The 12,005-nt window shown below is 32.0% G+C and overlaps 1 protein-coding gene across 1 annotated transcript; it reads left to right on the top strand.

The window, feature by feature from the left end:
* Window positions 1-7,816: 7,816 nt before the first annotated feature.
* Window positions 7,817-10,594, top strand: LOC149885633 (uncharacterized). Its single transcript, XM_090093344.1, has 3 exons — window positions 7,817-8,165; window positions 8,383-8,569; window positions 8,794-10,594. The coding sequence occupies exons 1-3, from the start codon at window positions 7,832-7,834 to the stop codon at window positions 10,526-10,528; spliced, it is 2,256 nt and encodes a 751-aa protein (XP_089949470.1). The 5' UTR covers window positions 7,817-7,831; the 3' UTR covers window positions 10,529-10,594.
* Window positions 10,595-12,005: the final 1,411 nt, after the last annotated feature.

The raw sequence follows: 12,005 nt of genomic DNA on the forward strand, positions 1-12,005 counted from the left end.
CCTTTAATCATTAACAACTAGTAAAAGCTAGCAGTTGCTAATTGTTAATATTGCATAATAAATCCTCACACGCGTTGACATATGAACTGAAAGTATGTTTAAACGGCTATTTTATTGACGTTTGATTGATATGGTTGATATATCATGCCAATATTATCAATCCATATCAGAAATTTGTTATTTGAAGCATTCATTTAAAATGCCTAAATATGCAAAAGAACATGTTAATTTTGTTAAAAAGTTTTGCATTTGATGCTTCAGGAAAGGCAAGGATCAAGACCAATAGATAATGCTGAAACAACTTATTTAAATCTAAGGTAAAAGGAAAATGAATACTCAAATCTTGTCAAAACTACCCAGCTAGCACAAAACGTTCGAGTACTTTCGAAGAACGTTAGAAACGTTCTTAGAACGTTCTTAGAACGTACCCGACCGTTTCTAACGTTCTCCGAACGTTTCTTGAACGTTTTGTGTTAGCTGGGTATATTCTGGGAAGACTACTCAGCGGATAATGTTGACCTTCCTACCATGCTTTGCTCAAAATGCAGAAAAAAGCTTGCAGGTACTGATTCTTACTTCACGGTGTAGTCGTATAATTATAATTATATTGATGTTTAATTTTCTTTAGTCAAAGTTTAATAACGTTACTTTGGTTACTATAGTTGCCATACATATGTTGTAAAATTTAGACCTAATACCAGAGTTATCAGAGGGAACACCTTAGCTTTGGAAACTTTTTGTCCGAAGCAGCTTACTGTCTTCTGTCGGAAAGACTGAGGCTAAGAAACCTTTCTTTTCTTTAGATAAATTGAACAAAGTTCAATTAAAATTACATGCCAGGCAAGTTTTTGTTGCTTAAAAATACTTTTAAAAATAAATTTGTTATGAGTTTAAAGCCAATTTTTGTTTACATTATGATTTCTAAGTAATCACAACATGATTGAAGTTGCACAACTTCTGAGAAGTGCGGCAGGACGAAAAAGTGTGAAACCTGGTTTCAATATTAAAATGATTGAGAACAACGAAAGGCTGGGAAAATTATTCAATGGTGATAAACTCCCATTGCTATTAGAATTAAACGAAAGCAAAGAGGTAAGTAAACTATCACCAAAAAAATATTTCTTGATAACAAGATTGCAATCTGTATCATTCCTTTTGATTTTTTATGGGTGTATAGTTGATAGAAAAAGATAATCCTTTTGTGTATTGCAAAGACATTGAAGAGCTTGTAGCAATGGTACTTCATCACAGAAGTAAAGGAGCAAATGATGTAGATATCAAATTAGGTGCAGATTGAGGGCAGGGATTCCTTAAAGTTACTTTGTCAATAAATTTAAAACTAGAGTTATAAAATGATAAAATTCCAGAGAAATTGAGCAAGTGTGACGGATAGGCGTGCAAAGATTTTAAAGATTCAAGTGTCCACAAAACTATAATATTGGCCATTATTGCCTTCATTGAACAAAAAATAACATAGTTTGTGGTTAATTTTGGATAAGTTGAACATTTCATCCTTAGATTACACAGTATCTGAAAACAAACTGCAGCATCAAAGCACCTTTGTCCGTAATGCATGACGTCATCTCCTGACTTTCAAAAAGCTGATCATTATATTTTAGAATCTTTGTGTAGATTGTACGACCAATAGATGGCTGATGGTGCAAATTTAGAAAAACCAAAAAAGTACACAAATGTTGTTAATTCCCCTTTACTAACAGGCGAGAAAAACAAAAAAGTATTAGAACTTGTAAATATTTCTGGTCTACATATACTGCTAGGTGTTGTAGACAAAATTTTAAAAGAGATTGAAAAAAATTTATTTGAAAACAAGGAGTGTATGTTACAGTTTGTTAACCAGTATTTGTCTAAGATAAACATTTGCAGAGTGTCCTACCAAGGGCAGCATCGTTTGGAAGGCAATGCTTGCAATAAGTTGCTTAAAAGCGAAGACATCTTTAAATTGTTTTTTCAAGAAACTAGTCTTAGAGTTGCCGCTACCAAATGCATTTAGATACTTAGAGATTTTGAAAATGTAGTCCATGGTTGTTTTGGAAAATCATTAAGCTCCACATATGTCAAAGATTTTGAGGAGTTCTCTACGAGCTAACGAAATCTAAGGGCATTAATTCCTTTGAAGGTAGAAATAGTTGAGCAACATATTATTGAATTCATCAACATGAAAGATGACTTTTAACATGAAAGATAACTTTTAAATCAACATGAAAGATAACTTTTAAATTTGATAAAAAATGATTTATAATATTACTAAGTAAATACTCTATTTCAACAGTTGAATCGTAAAATTTGCATAAATTACGAAGAATATTTGCTAAATACAAATTACATTTTATAGGCTTAGGTTACTGAACGAACAAGCTCTTGAATCCATTGATAAGGATTTCAATCAGTTTTGGAGGATGAGTAAAGTTGGAGAGCACAGCCTAAACAATATGGAGGTGCTAAAAAACTTTGTTGCTGTTTGCAACTTTTAAAGTGGCTATCTTTTACAGGAATGTAGTTAGTAAAAAGTAAAATGTTAAACAACCTATGAACAAACGTTTAGAATGATTTTGAAATGTAAAATATAAATCATAATCTAACCATAAAGACCAAAAATATTTTTTTTATGATAATAAGTGATTGTAGCAAACCCTACTCGACCCCTTATAGCCCCCCCCCCCCCTGTTATGGTTCCTAAACACACTTTTTCAATTTTTTTTTTGTTTTATGTTAAATTTAATCAAAACTTATCGACAGATTTCAAATTACATTAAAAAAAACTTTTTCGCTTAAAATTGAAGACCATTTAAAGATATTTCAGGGGGTAACTGAGGGTAATTTTAGGCTTTGCATGGTTATAAATCTAAAACAAAATGATCTAGTTTATAATGAAACAAAAAAATTTATGATTAAAAGAGACGCAGTTCTAGGAAGGGGGCAGTTAGGGGTTGGGGTGGGGTTGGTTTAGCTCTACGTACCCTAATTTTTAGTGAGTCATCCTCATTCGACACTAGTATCAACATACTAGAAATTTGAGTATGCCCCATATCTCTTAGTTACCTGTCTTGAACAACAAAATTCCTGGGCACTCCCTAAAATATGTGATTTCTCCCCCAGACCCCCACAAAAAAAGTTGTCCGTAACATTTTTTGAATGAGGAAATGTTTTCTGACGATAATCAAAAAATTTGGGGGGATATGTTGCAAGGTCTTAGAGCATGTTTCTTAACCTTACCTTGATGGTCATTCAACACATACAAAAATTCTAGAAGCATTTGTATTAGCTCGAGATCATGAAATAGTAATGCCATCTTTGCCATCACTTATTACTCACAACCTTTAGATAGATCGTTTTTCAAAGCTTTGAATTCTAAATGTAACATTACTTGTGGTAAATGGATGCGAAACCATCCAGGAGGATCTATTACTCAATTGCAAGTGTCTTAACTTTTTTTGAAGAGACTTATGCAGAGATTGTTGGAAATTAATTAATGCTCTTAATTGATTTAGAGATACAGGGATAAGGCCAGTAGACAAATCAGTGTTCCAGGAAGACTTTGTACCTTCAAAATTACGGAGAGGAGATATGAGTTTAAATAAACAACAGTCAAAAACTTTTCTATAACTACAGTAAATAGTTATTTCTTAATCTATATACAAATTTTTTTATTTAAAACTATTCAATAATTGAATAATGTTAACAAACAGCAATAATTGTTGTTTTTTATTTAAATTTAACATACTTTACCTTTTTTTTTCGTTAACATTTTAACATTTTTTCTTTATGTTGAGGTTCCAATAAAATATCCATACTTCCAATACGTACTTCACCACTCAAATAAAAAGGAAAAACTCCAGTATTACTCTTGTATTGAAAAGTATTCCTTACAAAGATCCACTCTCTAATACAGCTTTACCAATATCAACTGAAAAGGTGGAACAGGAGAGCAAAGGTGTAAAAAAGTTCAAGAATGCATCTCTCCATAGTGAAAGCTCGTTTTGTTACTTTTGTGTAAAAAAGAATATGCTAAAATGTCTCTTGTCTGGCTACAAGGCTGGTTACATCAAAATATTTCCTACTGCTAATTTTACAACCCATTTGTTTTAATCAGTTTTTTTTAATCCGTTAAATAAAAAATCATAAAATATTTGCAAACTTGTAAGGTATTTGAATCAAGAAAATAGTACAGTATTGGATTATAACGGTAAAATTAAGGATCTAGTTTCCTTACTTATACTGTATGCATTATTTTTTTAATTTGATTCTCTAAGACTTAGCGCCTTTTAAATTTTGAGTTCTTCTACTTCTTTACAACAAACAATCCTTAAATTATGAAATACAATTGAAAGTCCACGTTTCCACTAAGAGGATTTTCTACATTTTTAAATTTGGTCTTAGTGGGTACAATGTTGCAACCTTACTCTATAATAGATTTAGTGGTAATAATATTAAATGTGATCAAATCGAAGGCGCTGCTACTCTTTCTTCACTCCACCTCTAATTTTATGATTGATTATGATATAAAATTTTTTGCTGATTAAGGATCGTATAAAAATATAGGTCTCAAAATCAATGTTAAGTGCTCTAATCTGAAATTGAAAGTACAAAAATATACATCAAATCGCTAATATTCGCCATCTTGCATTAACTAACTTTACGGTGGATTTTGCTTTCAACCTCAAAATACTACCAGCCTGGTTTCTACCATAAAAAAATGTTTTTTGGTTTATTACACAATAGATCTATTCCCAGTGGAATCGCATGCTTTTTTTTTTTTTCGCAATACATTCTGGATCTTCCTAATTTTAAAAAGCGTTAAAGCGTTAAAAAGTTATTTAAAAAAGCGCTTTTATAGCAAATGCTGAGATAAAAACAACTTTTGTTACTTGTTATAAAAATTTAAATACGAAACTCAAATGTTAGCTTTTAGTAAAAAAAAAGATTAATGGTGATTATTGTGCCGTTTTTGGAGAATATTAGCGATTTGATGTACATTTCAACTGGAGATAAAACAATTGAGGTCGACGTGTTTCGGAGACGAAGCTTCGTAGTCGCTAAAAGTTGTGCGTGAACGTGTTTCATAATCTTTAAAAGAAACGATATTGTTTTTTTTTGCAGACCATGCTCGTTGCACATTGCTACAAGTCTTTTGTTTTAAACAATAGAAGTTATGTTAAAGATTATGTTATTATTAATAATTATATTATAAATAATATTAAAGTCTGTCGGATTCGTCGAAAATTTTTGGTCTCGTCAAACCAGTCACATCAACTTCCTTTTTGTCATTAAAGATAACAGCAATAGAACCAAGTTTTAAGCTTAATTTTATATATCTAGACATTCTTAATATTTTAAGAAAAAATGCTGATGATATAGAAATTGAGATCATTTACCTAACTTTTTTAGTACATGTATAACTAGAGATATGATAAATAATACAAAATATCATCTAGTTTTGTAGCTACCTAGAGCACAATGGTTTCATGTCCAGGGAACAACTAATATTATAGAACTTTCTATTTTTATGTTTAACAACAGAAATATATACAAGGATAAATAACTCATGATTAAAATTAATACAATAAAGAACTACAATAAAGAAAAATGTTATTTGTCACAGTTTTAAAGAATTTAGCAAAGCCATTTTATGGCAAGCCGCAAGAATAACTAAGTATTTAACATAAACATAATATGATTTACCAGATATATATAAACTAACTTTTATTTGACAAAAGTAAATGGGTTATTATGTGCTTTTTATGACAAATACAATAATATGTGAAATATAAAAACAAAAACATGAAATATCTGGTCGCATTTTGCAAGATAATTATAAATTAAATGACTTTATAAAAGGTTTCGCATTATCAAATGAATTATAAAAAACCCCATCAGAAAATACACCTACTAAAAAAAAAACGCATAGTAAATTACATATTTTGAAGCTTATAGAGTAGTCGAGGCAAAAAATGGCAACATATTGGAAAAAATACTAAAAAAATACACAAAATTAAGGCTGGTGAATGAAGTATCAAGAAATAGAATTAAAGCAGATCTTGGCAAAAATTTTATTTAGTATTAGTAAATGCTGTAACTGGTGTGAGCCAGTGAGTGTGGTATCAACACACTATGACAGCCGATTTGCTGAACTGCTGCTCATCCAGCAATCAAGGCCTGCTTTAAAACTGTTAACAGATTGTGCTTTAACCAACTCGCTTGGCAAGCTATTCCATAAATTGGCCGATCTATTAAATAAAAAATTTTACGGTATGTTGATTTTTTTAAGTGATGGTATTAATCGAGTTGCACCATGTTGAACTCTTTCTAATAACTCAATTTCTCCCCTTCGAATAGGTGACAAAACTTGTACTGCAAACTCTAACAGTGGTCGCACAAAAGAAACATAAAGTCTATAATCTAAGCAAACGAAGCATTTTTTTGATCCGACCCAACATTTGGTTGGCTTTGCCTACGCATTTTATTACATAATTTTTCCATTTCAGATTGCTTAAGAAAATTACTCCAAGATCACTTTCAGATTCTGTTATGTTTAACTTTTGTTCATTGATATGAAAGGGTGATTTTTTGTTATTTCGGCCAAAGTGCATTTAAGCTTTTTTATATTTCGCTACACCTTTTTAAGGCATTTTTAAATTATCCTCATAGATTTATTATTGACAGACTTTGTTTACAAGAACAAAGTTCCTAAGTTTACAAATGTTCATCTTCAAAAAATGGTGAAAATCTGTTCGTGCCGACAACTAATTTCCTTTACCCAAGTGTTTCCAATTGAATTTCAAATCTGCTGTTCAGAAATACTTCGGAAAAATAATTTGTTAATGGCCTAAAATTTGCAAAATTAAAAAAGTTCCTTGCAAATCTCAGATTTGAATTCAAGACATCAAATTCTGTAAGAAAAAGTGTCGGAATGAATGCAATAAAATTTTTGTTGCCCCGAGTCTTAAAAAAAGTTAATTATTTTTCTGCGTGTTTAAAGAAAAGATTTAGAGTTTGGGTTTTACTTTAATTTCATTTTAAAATAGAAAACATTATAAAGAATCAATTTTTTTTTATTGTTTGAATTTTAATGAAAGCATCTCATTCAAAAAATTATTGTGAACGTAAATTTAAAGCTTCAAGAAGTTTTCATGTGAAATTATTTGGTCCGTAGGCAATCTTTTCTAAATTCATTCACAAATTCATTACCATTTTCATTCGTCGTAAAAAAAATCCGACATGGTTAAGTCTGCTTTTTGTAACATAATTCAAGCTTATTTGAATAACATTATTTTGTCAAATTAAGATTTAAGATTGGGGGGCATCCATAAAGTACGTACGCAGGTATGGGGGGAGGGGGGTTACCAAAAAACGTACAAATGCGTACAAGGGGAGGGGGGGTTTCAAGACAGCGAGTACGTACGCGGTTTGACAATCTTTCTCTGAAGAAGTTTTTAAAACTTGATCTGTACAAAAAGCAATGAACTTTTCGAACGTAAAAAATCTTTTTTTTATATACGCAAACCTGGTTTTTATCTTTTCAATTAAAACGTTACAACAAGTTAATTTTTTATTATTTTAAATTAATATTTTATTATTAACTTTTTATTAACAATGTAATACTTCAAATTTTAATGCTAATAGAAACCAACACCTTTTATTGCGAAATGTGACTGCAATTAATTTGGGTCAGGTTATTTTTTTTACGTTCTTCGCTTTAACGACACTGAATCTTATGATTAAATCGTTTATTTCCAAATAAACAAAAACTTTTATCTTTCCATTCAAATAACTGAATACGTTGCAACAAAAAAAAAAACTGCTTATTTCCAAGATGTCGAACGAATTTGTTGGGAACGAGAAAAAGTATCTTCAGCGCCTTGAGTTATATAAGAAAGCATATTCAACACTTGAAAAACAAAAGCAGTATCAGCACGCACAGGAATTGTGGAAAATAGTAAAATATGATCAGTCTTTGTATGAAAAAAAAGTAAACGAATTAAAAGTGAAAGCAACAAAGTCAAAAGGATCAATCATGTCATTCTGGGGAAATACTTTATCACCGCCTAGCAAAAAGAAAAAAGATATCCATCCAGTGCCGTCTTCGTCAAATAAAATACAAAGTTTTCCGAACGCAACTACGGCAGAACCTGAAAGGATTGAACTTAGTAAGCCATTTTTTGTGATAATTTACAAACTTTTTCTCTCGTGATTTTTTATATATTGAAATCAACCGAATTGGTAATTTAACTACCTTGTACGACTATATTGCAATCGCATAGTTTTATTCATTATAATTGGACAACTTGACCAATTTTTCTACATCCAATCTCTATAACTGTCAAGAATTTATAATAGTTTATTTTTGGGTATTTCCTAATTTAGATTTAACATCAAACGAGAAGGAAAGAGCAAATCCGGCGCAAGTTAAAAGTCGGAAGAAAATCTCAGATCTTGAATCACAGCTTTCATCCTTGATAATCTTACGCGATTCTGGTTTGTCTACTGTAACGAGGAAACAATTAGACAATGTGAAAGAAAGCATAAGAAGAGAAAAACCAAACTTGGACAGGTAAATGTTAAGCGATATATCGAATAGAGCTTAGAAGTATAGAAAGACGTCTTGGCCATAAAAACCAAACTTTTAAGCAGGCAGCAACTTTCAAAATTTTGTTTTTTAAATTGTCAATAAGAATTTCTAATTGAGTATTTACAAAGTTCGCAGAATCCAGGTAACCTTAAGTATAGAAAGTTTTATAACGGAATCAAAGATTTGTGTAATATTTTGTTTTTCAGATTGATTCGTGAATCGGCACGACAAAGAAAACGGAGACAAAAACTTAAAGAGGGCATCGAAACAGTTTGTCAAAACAACCCTGAAGTATCAAGTGCTTTGAAACAGTTTATGCAAAACCATCCTGGACGACCACGGCTCGAAATTGATCAACCAGAACTTTTATCAACAATCATAAAGGTTGTGCAAAGTTCATCAGCAGCTGACGAGCGTCGAAGAACAGAATGTCTTCGCAGTGTCTCCACTTTGGATGATCTTCAGAAAGAGCTGACGAAAATAGGCTTCAACTTGAGTAGAAGTGGTTTGTACCTTCGTCTTTTACCACGACGTGAAAACACTTCTGAAGGAAAAAAGCATGTCAACACAGTTCCAGTGAAGCTACTACGTCCAGAAAATTCACTGCGAAAAAGAAATGATGATAGAATGTTTGCCAAATCTTTTATTGATGACATGTTTGAAGTTTGCAAATTGTTTGGACCAAAAGCTGTGCTTTTCATGTCCAATGATGATAAAGCCAGGGTACCGTTGGGTCTTACTGCTGCAAGACTTCAAGCGCCGTTGCTGATGCATATGGAATACAAGGTCAAACTTATGGATCATGACTTTGTCGTTGGCCCACAGCACAAGTTAATCCCATCGGTGTATGGCATATGCGAAGTTAACAATAATGGAAATGTATCCTACAGTGGAGACACTTTCATACGCATACGAAGTGGGAAACACGATACATCGAATGCTTTTACACATGCTTTTGATGTTAGGGAGCTTTTTGAAACCAAGTTGGTTAGACGTAAACCAATTATGTTAATGGAGACTGATGGAGCTCAAGATGAAGCACCACGCTTCCCTAAAACGTTAGCAACTGCTGTTGATCTCTTCCGCTTGCTGGATTTAGATGTCTTGCTTCATGGTGTGAATGCAGCTGGGCTTTCAGCCTTCAACCCCATTGAAAGAAGAATGGCACCTCTTTCTCGTGATTTGGCTGGAATAGTTCTTCCCCATGATTATTTTGGCAATCACCTTGATTCTTCTGGGAAGACAATTAACCAAGAACTGGAGGTAGAAAATTTTCAAAAAGCGGCTGACGTTTTATCCCAAGTTTGGGAGAAAACCGTCATCGGCGGTTACCATGTTAATTGCCGGGCAGTACCAGTTGGAAAAGCATATAAACCGCCGAATCCTGATCCTGTTTGGGTAGAGAAACATTGCCAGCAATCGCGTTATTGTCTACAAATTGTGAAATGCCAGGACAAGTTATGTTGTTCATCGTTTGAAACAAATTGGCTGAATACCATCCCCCAACGTTTCATTCCATTTCCGGCCATCTACGAGTACTGCGAGAATGGTTACAAAGCGATGGAACCATCTCGATATTTTAAAAACGTATCAAACCATTCAAACTTTGCACCTCTGACGCATAGGCTTTTGCTACAAGACATACCTACAGAAGGCTTAAAGTACAAAATTATACCATTTGATCTGTATTGTCCTTCATTGGAAAAAAAGCTTCTAAACGGAATTTGCGACAAATGCAATAAATACTGGCCGACCAAGGCAGCAATGAAACGGCACAAGAAAGCACACAACAAACAAAAGATAAAGATTGATATGGAGAGTGATTTAAGTGAAAGTGAAGAAGTCAGTGAGAAGATTACTAATGAAAGATTAGAAGCAGAGTTCATGCCTGTTTTCCATAACATTTTCAATTTATTTAAGTCACCATTTGTGGAAATATAAATAGCTAAATTAAAAATACTCGCAACACGAATCCTTTCTAAATCATTTTTCTTTCCTTTCGTTAATAACTGCCCATTTTTTAGTTAAGTACAGAAAAATCTCTAACTAAAAATGTTGATCTTTTTTGTATTTAATGTTTTGAAAACTTTTTTTTTTTGGGTGGGTGGGTGGGGAGGTCATACTTTTTTAATAAATAACGCGTACGTACGCAGAGGGGGAGGGGGTGGTTAAAAGCGTACAAGTGCGTACAAGGGGGGAGGGGGGGTCCAAAAGCATTAGTTTTACTGCGTACGTAATTTATGGACGTCCCCTAGCATAAACCATAAAAATTATGTCGAATAATCAAAAAGCGTTCCATTGTATAATTAATTTAACAATAATATTACATATTCGTAAATAAATAAGTTCGATCAAAGAAGCCATTTCATTACCTATAATCACTTAATTCTAAAAATGAGTTCTGCATCTTTCTTGTTACTGAAAAAAAAGGTGATGCAGATTTTTTTGTAGAAAAACCTTTTACCATGGTGTGAAATACCAAAATAAATATTTGAGAAAAATAGTTTCGTTTGTTTAACAAGGTGTCAAAGTTACTTAAAAAATTATTTTCCCCACGACTTTACGACTTTCTTACAGCATAGGACTTAGATCACACCACAACATCATTTCGTTTCTTTGTTTTTTCTTCATCTAGTAATTGTTATAATTATAATTATTGTTTAAAAAACGTACACCAATTATACAAATTCAATTAGAATTTACGTATTTTGCGATACAGAAAAAAGTATCTATGCGTCAGTGAACAAGTTCACACACACTATTAATTCCAAGGTGTGATTACCGATGAAAATGATAAGGGTGTACGTTTCCGCCACATAAGGATTTAGTCCGTTTATTCTTTTTCAATCTTGTTATTGATATTTTGTATTCGTAAAACTTGGTCATCTTATGATAAAAAGTTTTTCAAGACATAAACCTCTAATCCATTAACCATCAAAAGTTGTTGAAATAAGTAGTAACAGCGTCTCTTGTGCCTCATAATTACTGACCTTTACTTCCTTAATTGCACATCATTATCGTTTTAAGATGAAATGCTTGATTTTTATTTTGAATAATTCCGTAATCAAAACTATTTCGGTTGTTTCATTTTGCGTTCGATGAGATTAAAAATGAGTTATACAAGTTTTATCAAAGTAACACTTTTATCTGACAAGCTCATATGTGACGAGATACAACGAAAGATCTGTTTTTCATTGGATCAAGATGTTATGAAAATATGGTGATTTTAAGAGGAAACCTGGAAGCGGTAGACCGCACAGTGTGTCATTTTAACAATCTAAAAGGAAAAAAATCCAAACGCGAATATAGACTATAAACTTTGCTTATTTAAAGTGTAATTATAGGTATAGTAATCATAAAAATAGAAGATAATAAAAATAAAATAAGCATACATAACAATTTTTGAAATTTATAAAAT

Source organism: Hydra viridissima, unplaced genomic scaffold, assembly GCF_058129835.1.
Source record: "Hydra viridissima isolate aposymbiotic clone 2 unplaced genomic scaffold, HvirCarnegie_v1 scaffold_7, whole genome shotgun sequence".
NCBI classification, from domain to species: domain Eukaryota; kingdom Metazoa; phylum Cnidaria; class Hydrozoa; order Anthoathecata; family Hydridae; genus Hydra; species Hydra viridissima.